This window comes from Pterocles gutturalis, unplaced genomic scaffold, assembly GCF_000699245.1.
Source record: "Pterocles gutturalis isolate BGI_N339 unplaced genomic scaffold, ASM69924v1 scaffold25430, whole genome shotgun sequence".
Classification (NCBI taxonomy): domain Eukaryota; kingdom Metazoa; phylum Chordata; class Aves; order Pterocliformes; family Pteroclidae; genus Pterocles; species Pterocles gutturalis.
In genome coordinates, this window is record NW_010146574.1 from 21,512 (window position 1) to 41,803 (window position 20,292).

Here is a 20,292-nt window from a genome sequence, read left to right on the forward strand (position 1 = left end):
TTCTTCAAAGCAGTAGACCCCAAAATGAGACCAGGGAATTGGGCTTGTGTTCCAATATTCAAATCAATACAAAATTAGGGCAGTATTAAATTAATATGTGGTATTAAATAACACATAAATGCACAGGCAGTAAATCATGTAAAGGAGGTTTCTGATTCCCAGCAATTACTGCAGTCAAAGTTTGAATTAGCGTTAACAGAGAATGTGAAATTAATAATACTGTAGAAATGCTAAAATTCATTTTAGCCACATTTTAAGTCTGTGGCTTTTTAGAAGTTCTTCTGAGATTCTTTTTTCTGTTTTACTTGTAGCGTTTAATTATGGATAAAGTGTTGGTTAATAAACAAATACAGTAACATCTAACTCTGTTTTACCAGCATATGGCTACAGTTGCTGTGGTTTCTAGTAATTATATTTAGTCTGGTAGGTCCAGAAATTAATTACCATCTACTCTTCACTGTAGGGGATTAGAATAATCATAATGATCAGTTACTGTTTGTACTTTGTAATTACATGTTCTTTACTGTACAAATAATTTTCCCCTGTTCACCAGGTAAAATAATGGTCATTCATAGCACAAAGCCAGAGGTCCTTTTTACGTTTCCAGCACTATTTGAAAAAAAAGCCATTAGATTTCCAACTGCAGATTTTTTTATGGAATCAGTAAAAAAACCCTGTGATCTGCAGTACAGCTGGCAGAGGAGCTGCTTCTCAACCCCCTTTTAAACAGTAGTTCTGAGACTGTGGAAGAGCTTCGGTTTAGTACCACAGCCCCACATCTACCACATACAGAAGACCACCCTAATCACGTATCTGTGAGGTGTTTGGGACAGGATTAAGACACTACAACATGCTTTCTTCCTCTAGTTGAATCTCGACCACTGGGATTTACTTCATTAGCAAGAGAAATAATCTAGCTCTCCAATTTAAAGGTGACAGCATTTATCTGGAGGGGGGGGCGGGACTTGAGTGCCTGAAATATCAGGATTGCTTAGTATGCGAAGGGCAAAGTTAGTATTGCTCACTACCACTTTCTCAGGGCAAACCATGATGTTAAAACAAGGAACATAATTCTAAAAAAGAAGTTTGGCTTTACAAGGTAGAAAACCAAACACATAACATCACATATAGAAGAGGCTACAAGGAGACATATGGTTGTACTGGTCTAGGAATTTATACGATATTTTACTCTTTGCAATTGTTAAAAAAGTTGTGATTATTTCTTCCAGCTGGAAATCTGAGATCAGACTTCAGGGTATGGCTTGCTGTCTTTTCAGTCACTGAATTTAAATGATTTTGCTCTTTTTAAATGGCTCCAGCACATTTTGCTTGAAAGTCTTCATTGACTTCTGTCTTGATGGTTGCTATGAAGGCAAACATTTTCGCTCTGTTAAGTCCAGATATATGCCCCTCCTGTACTGGAGCAATATAAACCCTTGAAACTTCCATTTTGATGTTCAGAAGAATACAAACCTAGTAGAAAACATACTGGCACATTGAAATTTCCCTCATAGTTTGAGAATGTTAGGTTACTGGGAGTCAGTCAACAGCAGAATGCTGTACAAGAGAAGCTACTGTTGTCTGAAAATTAAGATGTTTGCTTCTGCCTTCATTTCACTGAGCACATCCCTGTGAAGCTCTTTCATGTGTGAAGAAATACATTATTCACACTCCTTAGATATAGCAGCATTGTGGTTCAACCTAAAAAATTAACAAAATTACCATACAATGCTTGCCTGAGTTTGAGAATCAGCCTTGTTAACCCGTTTAACCTTCACTGCCTATCTATTCTGAAACAAAAACGTGTTTCTGGGAGGACTAGCGTTTTCAGACTTTCTGCCTTGGATAGTCTGAGTAAATGTTTATTTCTGAGGTTCAGGAAAGAATGTGTAGAGAGCTGCAATCTGTAAACTCCAGACAGGAGGTGTTGTAACAATGGGTAACGTGTGAATACACACTATGATGGCTCAGAGTATAACTTATCAGTAGACGCAAGCATGTTTTTGCAAACCTCTCTGTGGGTGCAGACATGACTTTCTTCCCCCTGCTGCTGCCATCCGTCAGCTACAGGTTACCATCCACACATTTCTGCTAGCAAAGTGGACTGTGGATGCATGCTTGCTTGAGGCAAAGTTAGACAGGATAGCGTGAACATGTGAATATGTGAGAGAGCTGCTTTGAACTGAGACAGACGATTTTGCCTTCAGCAGAAAAAGGAGTGCTTGTATTCTGGTTCTGTTAGTAGAACTGTGGTGGTGCTATTCTTTTGCTAATATACAGCAGTGGGAGATGATAGAATTGCATCAGACACAATTGCATGGCAGTGTTTCTCTTAAGATGTTACTGGACCTGTTGGAAGGCTGCTAGCTAGTTGTAGCCACTTCAGTTTGCTCTTACTTTTTTCTTCTTTATAAATGTAACCATTGCTATTTATTGGGCTCTGACTTTTAAATGGAAACAAAGTACCTTAATTAATTTCCTCAAAGCCCCTAGAAAACTTAAAGTAAATGCATTTGATTGAACTGGGCATTGTATCATTTTGGGTGATTTTAGGTTTGTCGCAGTTTCTGCTATTTTTACTATTATTCTTCTGTCACAAGCACTCTGAACAGTTTTGTTTGCTTGGAATACTGCCTTGCAGATATCACCAAATTAAAAAAAAAAAGGAAAATCCAATATTCTACCACATCAAACTTGTGTAAAGTGAGGATTACTTTCTGATGTCTGCAAATCTGGTGTCTCTTGTCCTTGCACCTGTTATGCTGACCTTATGGTTGATAACAGTCTTCTAATCTTTGATCAGTAGGGCTAAGCTCACTATGCTGTTTGATAAGTAGAGCTAATGTTCAATACTTAGCTTCTTTCTAATATTTTTTTCTTTTATTTGCAATTCTGAGTGTACTTTCAGTGTACTCTTTCTAATACAGAAGATAGGAAGGCATGGGTTTTTTTTTTTTCTTTTTCTTTTTTAATTAAAGCAATGCTCAGATGAATAGATGATGTTTGCGGTGGAGTGAAGACTGCTTCACTGAATTAGATGGAAGTCAGCAACCCAGTAGCCAGTGGGTTAATGAGGTTTACATTCATCTGTCTTTGTCAATGAGGAGAAGTGGATACTGCTAGACAATCCTGACTGCAAATCCAGATATTTTGGATCTGTTCTGGGCTTTAGTCATCCAGGGTGTTCTGAGAAGTCTTGAGCTGCAGTGGGGCCAGAGATCTCTGAAAAGAGAATATGTCGTAAATTTTCCTATGCAGTCTGTGGTTTTCAAGTCAGAACACATCTGTGTGTCATTTTGCACTACAGATGAACCAACCAATTTGGTTACTAAAAAATGGAATCAGGATCTTGGATGATCGCATCCTAGTACTCAATTACCTCATTTTATCTTTTAAAGTGTAATAATGTGTACATGTGCTTTTCCAGTGACTTCTGTTTGCAATTTTGAAGGCTTTTGTCACATTGCTGTAACTATTAGGGACACTAGTTAATTCTTTATCAGTCTTATGAAAGGTACAAGTAATGAAGTAAGATGACTTCCATCATGTAATTTGAACAAAGACAGTGATAACCAGCAAGCCTGATTTGAGAGTACTAAATCTCCATACTTGTTTGTGCAGCATTTGTATTTATTCTTCTATGGACAATGGATTCATGTCCTTCCACCTGCCTAAATTGGCAGCATGCTTACTTCAATGGACCTTCAACTACTCAATTTAAATGCTACCAGAAAAACAAATCACACTGCCAGAGTGCATAGGAGACTGTACATGTCTATAAATGAAACTATCCATAGATCTGAGGGAGTGGTAAATAACAAATTACCAGTCATTGATTTAGATAATTTCAGTGAAGTCTGGCTTCAGTGATGAAAAACAAAATGTTTTTCCAAACAAAGTGTTTTTTCTTTCTGTTTCCTCCTCCCTTATTTCTCTCTGTAATGATTTGAGAAACATAATTTTGTTGCTTTGTTTCACATGGGCACACTAGTGCTGTAGCCTTGCAACAACTTATAAATGTACTTAAGTTTAACCACCTACATAAGTATTTGTGGGAATGTGGCCAACAGGTTAATTATTTTTGTTAGTTGCTTGGAAGAAGAACTACCTTTTTTTTAATTTGATGCCCATGAGCTATTTTTGGAAACAATTAGCAGCAAACATGAAAAAATGAGAGTTATTTTCATTTTTTTTACACATGAATGTCTGGTAAATTCAAAACAATAAAATGGATCCCTTCTTTTGTGTTCTCAACCCCTAGAAGTTCTAATTACTGAAAAAATTGCAGGCGTAGCTATTCGTGCATTTTGAAATGTTATTGGAGCTTTGCCAGCTAATGTCAGCCAATGTTGCTGAAGTGATTTAACTAATTAATAGGTTGTTACAACATTTGAGTAGAACCTTGCACTCAAGTCAATAAAACTGTTTAAGGAGGAAGGAAACACTGTTGAGTGCATGAGTTAATCAAGGAGTTAGTGCTATTAAAGACCATTTGGGGAGTATGCCTGAAAAGAGAGAGGATTTCGTCTTGTGGAAGACAAAACTGGGCTTAATGGGGCAGCTTGTTCAGGTAGAATTTTTACCTTCTGACTTCTGTATGTGATCACAATAAAATGACCCTATATATAGCAATTATGAATTAGGGGTAATTAATTTGCAATCCTCAGAAGTCAGACAGATTCATCTCAAATTTTCTCTTCAGAAATGACCTCTCCACAGCTCTGCAAAACAATTGAACAGAAAGGACCGTATTTTTGTGGCAAAAGCTGTCCAGAAAGGACAAAACAAGGCATATCCACTCAGAGAGCAGTCTCACAAAGAAGTGCTTTACTCATCACTCAGTCATTAAAATCAGTGTTGAAGAGCTTGAGTGTGCTTGTCACATGTTCAGTTATGGGATATTTGCTGTAGGAAGGGAAAGGAGCAATAGCAGTAACCATCACTTGACGGATGGTATATTCTCTGCCTGCATCAGTCAGACCCAGGCAATACCTTAAGCTCGGTAGCACACAACTGGGACTGAGGAGACCTGGCATCTGTGTGTAGTTTTTCCACAGACACTCTGAGTAGCCACATCCTCGGTTAATATACCCTGAATTCAATGCATGGCAGGCACCTGAATATCAAGCCCATCACAACTCTGTGCCTCAGTTTTCAAGGGGAAGTTCTGCCTTTTCTCTTCAGACTGGACATGTGCTATGGCAGAGGATGTTCCCCTCCTCTGTGTGCACAGTGGTGCCAGCAGCATGGCTTCTGGAGTTTATAGTAAAGAATGGGAGTATAAGCTTTGGGACTGCCGTCTTAGAAAATAAACTTCCTGTGGTGTTGTTCCTTATAGCAGAATCTATATTACGGATCTGCCAACAAAGTACCAATACTTCATAGTTATTTCTTATCTGAGCCTTGTAACCCATTAAACAGCACTACAAATATAGTCATCAAGAAAAATAGGCTTAAGTTAAATGTTAAATAGTTGCAAAAATAAAGAGTAATGTTTCTGATTAATTTTCTTTGTCAAATAGTACCCTAAATGGTATTGAAATTTGTCACTTAATCAAAGAACTGTCTAAACTGTGTGCAATTGCATTTTAAAAAATTAGAACACAATTTGCCCAGAAGATAAATAATTATGGTCCAATTTTATAAGTGTATCTTCCAATTGTTAGAACATACTTTAAATAGGAGCAAGTATGTACCAATTAATTATAACTTAGAAGATTATTCTTAGCTCATTGTAGAGTTTTATTATTCACTCTTGAAAAAAAAATCCCTATAAAGGCACAGCACGATTTTAATTAATTTTTTTTTGACTGTTTAATTTTTAACTTTTTTCCCAAAGTGTTTAATTTTTAAACATGAGCTTTGCTAGCTAAATATTTCATTCTCACCATCATATCTCTTAAGCAAGAAAAATGAAGTTAAATAAATTGTATCAGTATTCAAATAAAAGCCATTTAAAGTAATGCTTTCAAAAGTTAATCTTTATGTTTATTCTTCTGAAGTATCCATCAATCATATTAGCTCTTTAAGAATGAGAGCAACCTTGAAGGCCCCGATGAGGTTTAATATAACAAGGGAATACATTCTGCCGTATTACAATCTAAGCAGTACTGAAACAATGGTAATTTTATCCACTTGATTCGCTTAATACAGGGGGCAAACATTACACCTGCTGGTCTGGTGCATTGGAACTGCAATTTTAGAACAACATTTTCCATTAAGCTATAAAATTAAAAAAATCTATAGAATGGGGAGACTTCACATGTTTAGACAATGATGAAATACAGGCCTGTAATGACTGGAGGAAAGACAGAGAAAAATCCCCATAAATGGAAGAAATTAAATTAGACGACTCTCTGTTGAGGCAGCAGTTAAAGAGAAGTGACTTTTTTTGCATTTTCATAAACAATTTTCATTTCCACAAGAAGGAACCCCTTGTCTGTAGTCCTGATTACAAGCCTCTTAACATGCTTAATTTGTAGCTTTTCATAGCTGTAGGTTTTGTAGTTTCTGAACCTAAGCCTTTTAAGATCAGTATTTGTTTTGATGTCTTGGTTTGTAGGGGCTGATTTTTTTCATGTTGTCCTAATGACTTAGCTTATAGGGAACTAAAACCTTCCCTGGAGCAATTGGTTGGATGATATTGAATAGATCTGCTGCATCACTGCGAGTATGCTATTACCGATTTGGTGGTGATAGCAAGAAGGTGGTTTCTTAGCAAGAAACATGGTGAGATCTAGGCCATGGGCATGAGATCAGTACCATCACTTACCTTAAGTCCTCCCTCCTTCTTAGAGGAGGCAAATGATCCTGTGGTTACTGACTGCAGTGCTGCTAAAATCACTAGTATTGGCACTTAGAACGTAAAAGATGGAGTAGCTGGGAAAGCCTATTGAATTGATATGTTTGACTGTAAATTTCAAAAATATAAACCTCACGAGTGAGGAATGCTGACCTTTCCGGGGTTAGACATCCACTTCTAGGCATCTCTGCTGCTGACTCTACTACCCAAACACAGAGTGGTAGTCCTTCGAGCACACAGTTCCTACCTGAACTAATGGGGCAATCAACCAGAAAAGAATTACCTTTTCCAGGTGCCTTATAGTTCCTTAGAATGTCTGTTGGCTGAGTTGTATCGCTTGCAGTAAGCCAAAGATAATATTTCTGCCAGCAAAACTCAACAAGAACTACATGTGCTTCTAAAAAAATGATTTACTGCTTGTGTGTCAAGATATAAAGTCCTTCCTTCATTGAAATAAGGCTTGACTGGGTTCAGTTGTTCTTCATATTCAGTTATCATATAAGACAGATTTGGGGCAACAGCTTGAGTTGTTTGGTCCCACGGTCAGGATAGCATCCCTTACTCCTTTTGATTTAGTCTGTGGTGTTGTAGCTGTTGTCAGTGTGTTAAATCCCAAATTAAAAGCAAAAAAACACATAAGCTGATAAGGAAGTTGTGCTTTAAAGACAAATAACCTAGTGGATCAGAAAATCAAGGCACAATGATAATTAATATCACTTTCATGTTGTACGCAGTTTATGTGTATGTGGCTGCTTATTTATGTTACGGCAATAGCTGACCTGAAGTTTTGAGAGAACTGCAGTTATTTGGAAAACTTTTAGTTATTTAGAAAACTTCAGGCCTCATTCTGAATTAATATAAGCCAACACAAAGACAGCACATAAATATCTGCTCCATTAATTTTAGTATGTCTTGATTTCTTGATTTCTTCTGTTTAAATATGTAGTCTTAATTTTCTGGGATAGTCTCAGTTATATGCAGTTTCCTTTGCATGCACTTTTTGAAAGAAAGGTTAAATAGGGGGAAAATAAACTGTTGATATTCATTAACATTTGAAATATCCCAACAAGGGATTAGTGATAGAGTTTGAAGTAAGAAGTACAAATTCCATTACAGTGAAATGGAAATTCGTCGCCTAACTCGCATGGATAATTCTGCAAATGTCAACCAAACTCACATTTTACTAATGATAACTCAATTTTTGTGACTCAAAACTCTGTAGTATGGAAAAGCTGGTGAAAATGATAACTTTTCTTCTTCCCTGCCTGTGTACATTTAAACACTCTTTTAACAGATCTGGTCAGCTTTAAGAATTTTCTTTTTCCTTGGTCTTGGCATAGCAGTTCTATAAGGGACCACAGAAGCAGCTGCATAGACCACACATAAGCCAAGAACAACTGGGCCTGGACAGATAAGTTGCTAACTTTTTTCAGTGTGAGTCAAGCCTTTTAGGGCATCAGAAGATCAAAGAAAAAAATCTAAGAAGATGGAAAGAAGCATGAAGGGGGAGGAACTGTGGAACCTGCATTTTTTGGAGGACCCATCTATCTGTTGAAGACATGTAAGAATTGCTTGAGCTATGTGGTCATAACCACAGCAATGCTGATTGCCTGGCGTGGCTCGGGATGGGCATGTTCTCATGCAACAATTTGATGGTGAGAGGAAAGGAAACAATAAGATCTTGAAGCAGGCCAGGATCTGCACTGTAGCACGAATGTACACTGGCTAAATGGTAGCAGCTGATGACAGAGTTGAGACATTGCACCTCTGATTTTTCTTTCTAAGGCTCTATTGCTGGTGTATATTGAGCATAGTTAAAAGTTTCATATTCCTAGCAACTTTAAGATGGTTTACATTTCTCTTGCCTACCCTTTCAGTTTTGCTTTGGAGAGTTGTCTCCTGAATTAATGTCTGTATTTGTCTGCATCAAATGCAAAATACCTCAGCTCTAGTCAAGACAGGCCTCTGTGGCTCTGCTAGCAGGGGACTTTGCTAAAAATGCTCCAAGAAGCAGCGCTGTCCTGAGCTGTGTAAGCTCAGCAGAAGCAGAATTCCTGTGACTGTCTGCATCTAAACCTGCAGAAACACCATGTGAGCTGATGACTACACTCGCTAGAAAACACGAATAAAAGCCTCAACCTCAGGACTTTTGTACAACTCAGAAAAAAGCATAACAAAAAAGCAGTAGGCATTAATTCCCCAAAGTTCTTCAGCCAGTAGGAGTGCACTTTTTTCTCCACTTTTGCTTTAGTTTAGCTACATATTCCTTTTATTCTTTTTTCTCAAGAAACCATCATAGCTGTTGGGACCAGCTAACCTCATAGAAGCAACAACAGTTTTTAACCCTTCACAGTCATCAATCTGTAGTTTCCTACCTGGTGTACTTCCCCCTGAAGTACTGAAGGGGAAACAAAATTTTGAAATTATAAAAAGCCACACAAGTTTCATTTTCCAGGGACTTGAACATGGTGGAAGAGATCAGCTATAGTTTTTTTTACAAAAACACTCGTCACAGAGCCTGACAATAGAAGATTTCAGTGGAAGAAAATGTTTTTTTTCTGGAGAATAAATAGATGGGAGTAAAAGAATCTCTTTGATTCTTGAGTGGGATAGCCCAGTCTATGGTATAAGCCTTTGGTGAAAGTCTTATAATTAAGGTCTTGATGTAACCTTTTCTTTCTGTGTTGTGTAAGATTTGATATAAAATTTTACAGAGATAATTTCATTCTTTGTCCCACTATATTACTGCCTGGACACTGAGAGCAGCTGTATGTACTTCTAGATTCTCTAAATAGGTCTTGCATATGAAGTTCCAGAGGTGTGTCGGCCAAGCTATTAGTAAATAGAGAACTGCACTTTGGCATAATTTTTACCAACAAAAAGAGGGTATTTTTTCCTGCAAATCAGAAATATATTCCTCTGGGAACTGTCTAGCTTTATCTGCAGGAATACTCTTTATCTCACAAACGTTTCAGCTTCTATGCTTGTATAGGAAACATAAGCAGGTAGAAAATGGAAAGCCCAACTGGGATCTTTTTAAAAGAAATTGGTACATATGCACATCCTATACTAGATCTGAGTTAGACTTCAAGAAGCTTTCATTTAACTGTAGTCTAAGTTTACATTACTTGAGCAGTAATCACAGTTCACAGCCATCCTATGGCATAGCTGGTTTTGCACTAGTATTAATATGCTGAAAAAATAAACAGATCTTTCTGTTTTCTTTACTTTTGAAAACACCATTTTTAAGTAGCATTGTCTCAGCACATTCTTCCTTATACTTGTATGTTACTATGTGAAAGGTGGAGCACTTTAGAGCCACAAGCAGGGGGGAGTTTTGCTGATGAGCTTCCATTCTAAAACCTCAGTACTAAGGACAAGAAGAGGAGGTTTGGTTTAGAGCCCAGCAACTGAGTGGTGAGATCCCATGCTAATTTGGAGAGTTTATGTTACCTGTCCTGCAGGTTATGTGGTACGTTATGTCTTGATGAACTGGATGACCATGATTTATAGTCTCCTGACAATGTGACAGTGTTATGAAAAGAATGGCAAGCATGTGTTAACCATTAGGATAACCTGGAAGATTTGGTGGCAGTAAAGAGATGCAAATGTAATTTTCAAAAAAAAAAAAAATTACTCTTGCGCTTTAATTTTGGAGCCTCATAGATGTATGTGATGGTGTTCTTCCTTTGTTTCCAATATCAGGAGGCTGCTTATTTACTACACTGCTATTACTGATTTCTTTTGTAGAATCCCACTCAATGTGAGAGACATTGTCTACTGCACAGGAGTTTCACTGATGGATGAAGATGTATGGGAGTTCATTTGGATGAAATTTCATTCTATCACAGCAGTGTCTGAGAAGAAAATATTATTAGAAGCCTTAACTTGCAGTGATGATAGAAACTTGCTTAACAGGTACAAAAATTTTATATATCTGCATCCAACTATTGCCAATAGTCACTTCAGCATTTATGGATCATCACTTGTGCTTTGGTCTAAATGAAAGAGCTTTACTTTTCAAGCACAGGCTTACTGTCTGTTTCAACTGCCTGATGTTTTTGCATTAATGCATAGGAAAATTGACACATGTCTTTTCACTTTCATATTGTCCTATGTTCCTTGGAAATGTTTGAAATATGACAGTAATTGCTGTTATTTTTTGTTAGCATATCCTTTACTTAAATGTATTGACCAGTCTGATCTTATTGATTTCATAAAAATGCACATGTAGAGTTCTGAAATCCTTTTACATTAATATTTTTCTGATTCATTAATGTGTCTGGTCTTTGGAATCATAGAAATAAACCACTGAACTCACTTGGAGACTTAAAGCATTTGGCAGTGATTATTTATCTTCTGAGAGTTTTCAGAGGTCCTGTTGTTAGACTATGTGTTGGTGAAACTAAGTAGGATTTTTTTTCCTTATTTCTTCCGCTAGGCTTTTGAATTTGTCTCTCAACTCAGAAGTTGTTCTGGATCAGGATGCAATTGATGTGATAATCCATGTAGCTCGAAATCCACATGGAAGGGATCTTGCTTGGAAGTTTTTCAGAGAAAAATGGAAAATATTAAATGCTAGGTAAAGATAAGAAGTATAATTTATTTTCATTTTCTTATTTTTTTTGTAATTGATGTAAGTATTTTGTATGTACGTACTCATGTAAGTTCCTGAAGCTAGTCCATTCTCTTTTAATCCATGTCTCTAAATATGAAATATATACATATGTATCATAAATACATTTATTCATGGATTATCACACACATGCATAGAAACATTTATCTCTTAGCGATCATCTGTATATATATCTATTACTGTATTGTGTCTGCACTTATGATAATGAATTCTATTTATATGTCAAGTGCTGCAGTTCTACTTTTACATAGGCATAAAGCAGCAGTTTCCAAAGGAATTTTCCTGATTTAAGTCTGCTAGGAAAAAAATCTTTTCAAGCATGTAAGTTTAACTGGAGAAAACACCAAACCTTTTCTGAAACATTTTCATTTTTAGAAGTATGCTAATACAGTGTTATCCCTTTTCCTTCTACTCTGTGTTTCAGGTGAGTTTCAAGTAATAGTGGAGCAACATTTTGAATTAAAACCAGATGAACACGAGGGAGACAGGGTTGTTCCTTAAACCTATTTCTCTATGAACAAGTGCTACGTGCTCCTACTGAGAAGCTCTGTAAAAATTTAAAAATCCTTTTTGATTAAGATTTTTATGTTAATTCAATGAAAGAGAAATTTATTTAGTTCTTTAGGGAGACCTACATGTTTGAAAGATTTCACAACAGCTCATCTGATACTGACAGATTAGAAGGGACCATAACTCAGATGAGGTTCAAGTTCTTAAAGGCAGGTGTCCAAGAACTTCAGATACCCCAGGCTAGGCCAGTCCCATGGTGTTGGTAGAAAAAGTATTGGAGATCTATTCCATTCTGGTCTTCGGAGGAGCCATCTAATGTACCACAGAATATTTGAAATGTTATATTTAAGATGCTGTATTTAAGCAACTAAATCCTTGTGCCTGATGCGTACATGTACAAACTTACTGTAGGTTTCATGACATCAAAGGAAGAGCCAAGGAAACTCAGAGACTGTTCAACTTTCCTAAAGATTTGACATTTTGGATACTACTTTATGGTATAGGGGGTTTTAGAAGAAGCTCATCTGTGAAAGTAGGTTTGAGCTGGAATTGGTTTTGGAAGTTTATACTGCAGGAGCACACTTTTTGAAAGCAATTTCACAAAAGCCTTAAGAATGCTGAAGAGTTTAAAAATTAAGAATTCTCTTCTTCTGGTATCATTATTCCAAGAATAGGACTTCTAAACAGAAAGTGGATGGCAGACCCATTACTGTTATGCAATCCAATGCAGTTAGTTATGCTCTGGACAGCAAATAATTTTTCAGATTCCTCCAGGGCTTTGTAGAAAATTCAGGCATAAATCTGTCCAAATCACAAAGACATATGCAGAAGTTGTGTCCTGCCTTAAGAAGTACATTCATCTGACAACCTAGCTAACACCTGTGATTTTAGACATGGACAAGGTTAAGCAGTGTAGACAAATGGACAAGATTTAGAAAACTATTCCAGATGACAAATTTTTAATGTGTTTTAATTTTAAATAGCTTAACTTCACCTAAATTTTGATTTTTTTTAAATCTCATTTTCTTGTAATGCATCACTGTGTGTCATCCAAGTTCTTGGCAATCAGCAAGGCCTCATAAAAAACCTATTATTGTCCCTTTTTAAATGAGAAAATAAGAGAGTCAGTCTCTTTATGTTATCTACATTCGGTTTGATCTCCAAACACAAGTCAGACCCACCAAAAGGACTGTAGCAGTTGCATTCTTCTGAAAGGGTCGTCTAGCTGAGTTTCTACCAATTGCCAAAGTATTCAATAGAGTGGAATGAATTAGTTCATACAAGCTGTACATATGTGATGTATATTGAATCACTTTGTTATTATAGATTAAAACCTTTTAAGAGAGACTTTGAGAGGGTGGAATTAGTCTAATGCCTTGCCTCTAAAAATGTTCAGTGAAACAGTGAGATGATAGAATGCAAAATTAGGCTTCTGATTTAAGTTTGCTACACTAGTGCATTATAAAAATACAAGCTTTATTGAAGAATTATAGTTAAAGCATGTTCTGTCCCAAGGCATCTTCTTCTACAATTATAACATATTATTTAATTTTATTTAAATTAAAGTATTTTGTATGAAGCATTAATTTAATAAGGTGATATCTCAATGGTATTTTCCATAGTATTTATTATAAAGTTGTTCATGTTTGAGATAATAATATGAAATACCTGAAGGTGGCTAAGTTATACTGGAACACTATTTCCTTTCGCTTTAAAACACAGCATGTCAAAGAGTTAGAATGACAACAAAATATTGTTATCCTTTTATATTTTTACAGTATGCTTGTATTCACATTGTCCAGAAGTTGCTGGTAATGTCTAAAGTCTTAAAAATCACTCATATCTCATTTACAAAGGTGACTTAGAGATTGGGGCGCCTAACAAGTCTTTTGTAAGAAATCAGTGGGACTAAGACTGCTAGAATTCTGCAAAAGAGAACTGAAAATGCTGTGCTTGAATCCCCTGAGCATGCACTACCTTGGCTCCCAAATAATTTTCATCATGTGTGCACGTGTGTCCATATGAAAATTTAATCCAATAGCTGCCTATAAGAATTCCTCCATTTTCAAATGCTGAATCATTTGTCAGCATTTGGGAATTTCACAATATTTGGGAAGCCATTTACATCTGTCCAAAGCAAATGGACTGTGCTGCATCTCAAGTTGAGTTCGAACAAGTGCAAAGCCTGTACAGATGTGAGGCACTGGAGGTTCACATCCCCGGAAGTAAAGGAGGAGGTGAAGAGCCTGTGACTCCAGGGAGTTTTCAGGGAGCTCAGGCATGTAAGGTCCTGGTTCTGCAGTGCTGGTTTTCCTGTGAAGGTTGGGAAGACGGATACTTGCAAGACCAAACACTTTTTTGTATTTATTCCTATGTTTCATACCTGCAAAATACTGTTTTGGGAGGTGGCTTTTCTAGAATTTTTGCCAGCAGAGCAGCCCAGCTGTTATTGGCTGACTTTTTACCAAATATGCGTAATGGGAAGTAATAAGCACAGGTATTCATGAAGGTATCATTTTCAGGGGAAGGAATTCTGCTACTTCTTGTTTGTACTGTGGCTACAGTACAAACTGCAAGAAAAATAAAATCCCTGCAGCTGTTTTTATGAGGTCACTTCTGTAAAGTGGATTGGTAACCTTGTCAAAAGACCCCATCAAGAGGACCTTCCAATTTTCCAAGCAGTCAATAATGAGGCTAAGCTGAAACTGTAATAATAAAGGGCTTTGTTAGAAAGCCTAAACATGCTTAAAGGACCATGAAATCCATACTTCCCATAGGAGGCATTTGCCTCTCGATGTCTGTGTGTGTCAGTGTGACTGAAGTTTTGGAAAAAGAGATGTACTTGCTGAAATAACCATGAATAATTCAGTTATTAGTGGTCAGGGAGTAGGATTTTTCATATCTGTAACTGTGTTTCCCCTCACACAAGCTCAAGGTAGCAAACAACACAGTGTACACCTTCCCTAAAACAGAATCTTCTCCAAAATCTGTTCTCTCTCCCTCTTTCTATCCCTTTCCCTTTCTCTTTCTTTCTCTCTTTTGAAAGGACTGTGGCTTAAAGTACCTAAGCATTTAAGGGTAATTAATTTAGGATTAAAAGAAGCAGAACTGTGCTAGTTCATTTAACTTTGAATTTTTTGATTCCTCCTCTAAATCAGTTTGTAAAAGCAGTGTATGAACTGAATTGTTCCCCCAGATAATTTTAATTGCAGTGAAGTCTATTAGTATTACTTACACATATCTGACAGAAGAGCTGGATTCCCTATTTTAAAAACAGTCATGTTCAGATTAGCTAGATATTGCTTTGGATGTATGTGCAGATAAGGATAAGGATAACTATTTGTCAAGTGCCTCTTGCTATGCTGTATGACATCTAACTCGAACAAAAGACTTGCTTTTGGTTTCCCATGTAATTAAATTCTTCATAGTAAAGACTGAAAAAAACACAAAAAAACAAAACCCACATATTCCAACATGAAGTGCAAAACTTGAGGAGCAGTCTGGTTAATCTTATAAGTGATGTAGATGCTTCATTTGGGGGATCGAAAAAAAACTTGTGGAAAAGTAAGTGGAACAGCAGAATTTGACTGGCCAGTTTCAAAGCAACTCCCTGCAGAAGGTCATTGCTGATTGCCGCTGAATAACCTACCCTGTTATACATTGGCCTTTAAATATTCCTTGCCCAAGCTTTCAAATTTTCATTCCAGGTTGGTTCTTTGAAGATGCTGCTTCATGGCCCAGGGGATTATTTTAGCAGTATTATTCTCTATCAGTGTTATTTATTTTGATTATCAGGTATTGGAACAAGAGAATTTTATTCAGTTCACTTATCTAGAGGCTACTAGTAATGTAGAGGAGGTGGATTAATACGAAATGCAGAGAAGGCTGCAGCACTTCAAAAAGTCTGTTTTAATGGTACAGTCAGAAGGGTTCCTCAAAATACTTCTACGTAGCTGCTGCTCCGCTCCTTCTTTGGCACCTGTATTTTGAGCTGCTTCGTGGTGTTCCATGGAAACCTCTTTCATTAAGTGTGAGCTGTTGCTGTGCTTTGCTCCTCTCCTCCTGTGGAGCTCTCATCTGTGGCTGTGGTTAAGCCCATTCTGCTTAGTAGCATCCAACTAAAAATTAACTACTGATAGCTCAGCCTAGAAGAAGGTCTCAGTCTAGGTTTTTAGCATGAAACACCAGGATACCAATGTCCAGTTCCAGTGCTATTCCCTTAGATCCCAGCTCTTCTCCCTTACTTACAAAAGACTACTTGCTGATTTTGAGCTGGCCTGGCACTTGCACTAACTCTCTGTGCTTCTTTTTTACCCTTGCAGGTATGGAGAAGCATTATTTATGAATTCAAAGCTTATCAGTGGGGTCACAGAATTCCTCAATACAGAAGAAGAACTAAGAGAGGTAATTTTTAAAAGACTATCATCACATGAAGCTTTCTTTGTTGCAAGCCGGGAGCAGGGCAGGAGCAGTAAGCTGTTGGTTGTCCGGGAACTCTGGTTGCTCAGCTGGAGTCACAGGCCCGTGCTGCAGTTGGGCAGTGCGAGGATGGGAAACAGATTGCCAAAGCACCAGAATGGTTAGAGATGGTGTTAGGAGGTGGGTGGTGCAAGCACTTCTCTGTGCTTGTCTGGATATGTAGGTTTGGGTTTTTTCTTTTGACTATTGGTTGAGAAACTAAAGATGAGATCTTACTGTCCACATTAGTTTATGCTGCAGAGGGCAGCCCTAAAAAAACCCATGTCGAAAGCAGAAGCTGCCAGTGCCTTCTCGGTTTTTCTTTTGCCTACAGTATTTCCATGTGAGAAAAGCTGTTAGCCTGGTATTCTGGCCAAATGACATCACAATAATTTGTTCTAAATGCTAAGTACTTCTTATTTAAATTGCAAAGATTTCTCATTTTAACTTAACATCTACCCTGACTGAGGTAGTTGTATGGTTGTGTTATGCTCTGCTTAGCAGCTGCTCGACATTACCCCAAATGGATCAAATCGTTCTTATGCAGCATAATCACCATTAATTGAACTCTGATTGTGCTGTGATATTTTGTGCCCAACCATTTGTCTGCACTCAAGTCTAGTGGCCTCAGGAACTTGAGAAGAGCTGCAGCTGGTTTCCTCAAAGCTACCCAGGTGGAAAGGACAGTGCTGGCCAGATTTGAGTATCTGCATTGCTCAAGGAAGCCTTCTGTACTCTTAGTTTCCACCTCCGTGATAACATTGACTGTCTGAATTTTTATACTTCCTCTAAAAGAAACAGGCCATGTAAACATTTTGTTATAAAAAGTACAGAGATCAGGTAAGGACTGATTTCAACTGTTTCTAGGTCCCTCACATGCTTTTAACTGTGATGGGAAAGAGATAGGTGCAAGGTCAGCCTTTTCAGTTTTGAGTCCATGCACAAAGAGATGTTGTTGGAAGTTAGATGTAAATAAACAAGGTGAATTTGGTGTCACCAGGAAACAAAAATTAACTAGTTATGAATAAGTGTTGCTAAACGCACCTAATTTTATACAAGTCAACATACCCAGCAACCTACTGTGCAGATCAGCCTTCCAGTTCTCACTTAAAAAGAACAGTAATTCAAAGCACACCAGTGCCATCAGATATAATAACCCAGGTGATAGTGCCATAGTTTGAGTATACACAAGAACAGAGCAGGGGCCTTTCCAGTCTGCTGAAAAAAGATCAAAGGTTTCTCATAAAGGAAGGAATCTGTTTCAGGAATTCAAAGATTGTCGAATGAGTGCCCACTTGCTTTTCTGCCATTCTTTTCACACTACTTCATCACTTGCTTCATCACTTCATCACTCTTCATCCCTTGCTTTTCTAAACAACCAACCTGTATCATCAAAAGAGTTCTGCAAGTAAAAATGGAATAAATTTGTTATGAAGGCTGATGAAACAGAAGGGCATCAGGGCTGCCTTCTGCTGATATTTTTATATAAACCTGAATTAGAAGCATTTCCAGTGCTCCCAGTGTGGTTTCTTAGGTATAAATAAAAGTTTAGAGCAGCCCAGCTCTGTGCAGTGCAGCAGCTGGGCTACAGGAGAGAAGGAGGTAATGATATTAATGTGATCCGGCATTGACATGTCAATATCTTCCAGTGCAATTTGAAGCAATTGCATCACATATAATTGACAGTCTGCTGTCTTATTACATTTCCTATTAAATCTTTCTACACGATATTGCATTTACTTCAACAGTGATCATGGAGGGTTGTCCTGAATGCCTGACTTATTTGTGTGCACTGGAAATATTTACTTTCTTTAGTTCCTGAAAATTTAACCTGTTAAATTGTATTTCCAGCTAAAGAACTTTATAAAGAGTTATGAAGAGGGAGCTGCTGCCTCTTTCTCTCGTGCAGTGGAAACAGTGGAAGCCAATGTGCAGTGGCAAAGGCTTTATAAGGAAGAACTATTCCAGTGGCTACGAAAATCCGTGACACACTGATCTGTCTTTCCAGACAACAATTTAACATGATGCTCTGCAAGACATTCTGAAGTGTTCAGCATTAAAATGAAAACAAGATCGGATCGAAGGGAGAAGGATTTTTTCCTTTTTTTTTTTTTTTCTAATCATAGGATTTTTTTTTTTTACGTTGGGCTCTTGTGAAATTGTCAAGAAGCTTTTCAGAGGAGAAGAACATGAATGCTTGTGAAATCCAGTCCTCAGTGTACACAGCCAAACATGATACTAAGTGGTGCATGTAAATGTTGAAGAAAACAGACAAAAAACCCTTCAAAAACTATTTTGTGCATGCTTGTACTGTCCCTGCCTGTATTCTAGCATGCTTATGTATAACAGCCACATTTTGTATGTGAGTTCCAGTTACATCAAAGATGGGCATTATACAAAGCACAAAGACTATCTATGACAATCAGTGTTGCAATGAAGAAAAGGAAGGAAAGGAAAAGGAAATGCAGAAGGCTTCCAACTTGGGGCAGTATGAGATGTAAAGTCAGCTTTCCTGCTAGCTGCTAAGTAGTCTACCACTCAGATGGTCTCTTAATGATTACAAAGATGCCAGCTCATTTCTTGAGTTGCCAGTTGTTGTATCTGCAGTCTCTGTATTCCCATATTTAAATAAGCAGCATAGAGATTGAGGACAGAAAGGAGGGGGAGGGAGAGAGCGAAAAAAATGAGAATGAGAGAGAAGGACATGATCCATGCATTAAAATTACATAAATTTTTTCACTGCTGATCAGTAGAAGAGTGTAGTTTTAACTGTGTATAAATGCAGTGTTTGAGGGGAGCTTTGCGCTGATGGCACAGAATCCGTGAACCACCTCTTCTCAGCAATTTTACAGTGCAGTGGTATTCACGATGGGTCACTCAACCTGTGCTGTAGTAAGTTATGAAGCTGATAGTGCACAAGTATTATAAATCAAGTTTCAAATGGCAATTAGCAAATAGGGAGAATGTCTTGCATGCAAGGACATAAAATTAACCGAGAGGGCTGTCTTGCGTATGGTAGACCAGCTGCTGTAGCAATTTATTATAATAGACAGGTCAGGTTCCCCATGTGGACAATACTTTTACAAATATGGGATATATGAACTTAGAAATGGGATATGCCAACTTAGAGAAGTGAAATATGGAGAAAGAAGGGGGGGGGTGTGTGTATATTTGTACTGGTTAATACCAAGAACATGGTTTTCTTTCTGTTTCCTTGTATTTCACATAGACTGTTCTAGTTGAGTGACACTTTTCTTAGTCATGTTTGTTTCTTTTTTCTCAATTCTTAATCTGAAAGATCAGTGTTACAGTGGAACTGCTACTTGTACAATGACCGTCTGCACCATGGCTGATAAGTGTTGAGGATAAAACTGAGGGGGGCCAAAGTACTCTCCCATGTTTGCACCATGGAGAAAAAAAAAACCCGCAAGACTACAGAGAGTTTTCAGGAGGCAGATTGCAACAGCTTCAGAGGGGGAATGTAGGTGCATGGCAGTGTTTCTTTATCCCATCCCAGCCTATCACAACCATCTGACCACATCATGGCCCTGTACATTGGGAATATGTGGCCAGCCAAAGTAGAGAACAACCATTTTATCTGGTTGTTTCCTTCACAGGGTGTGGCAGTTACCATCATGCTTTACAGTTGCAGTTGCTTATCCCCAGTAATTTGTGAATTGAAACGTTAGTTCAAAAAGAACCAGACCCAAGCATCTTCAGATGTTGTCAGAGTTGTGTGGAGATGGTATTGTTTTCTGGGCTCTCATTCCCATGGTACTCTACTCCTCAAGAACTGGTAGACACATCCTGTAACTAAGCTGTCGTACCCATCTTGAGCCTGTCATTTTCTGTCTTTTACCACGCAGAGGGTGTTGTTTGTGGATTG

At 37.7% G+C, this 20,292-nt stretch overlaps 1 protein-coding gene across 1 annotated transcript in view; it reads left to right on the forward strand.

Annotated features, from left to right (window-relative positions):
* Positions 1-18,401, forward strand: part of LOC104460677 (thyrotropin-releasing hormone-degrading ectoenzyme-like) — a 33,714-nt gene extending 15,313 nt beyond the window's left edge. Inside the window, exons 5-8 of the mRNA XM_010085796.1 lie at positions 10,553-10,720; positions 11,244-11,384; positions 16,271-16,352; positions 18,258-18,401. Of these exons, the coding sequence (XP_010084098.1) occupies positions 10,553-10,720; positions 11,244-11,384; positions 16,271-16,352; positions 18,258-18,401 (535 nt within the window). The remainder of the gene's footprint in view (positions 1-10,552; positions 10,721-11,243; positions 11,385-16,270; positions 16,353-18,257) is intronic.
* The last annotated feature ends 1,891 nt before the right edge of the window (positions 18,402-20,292 follow it).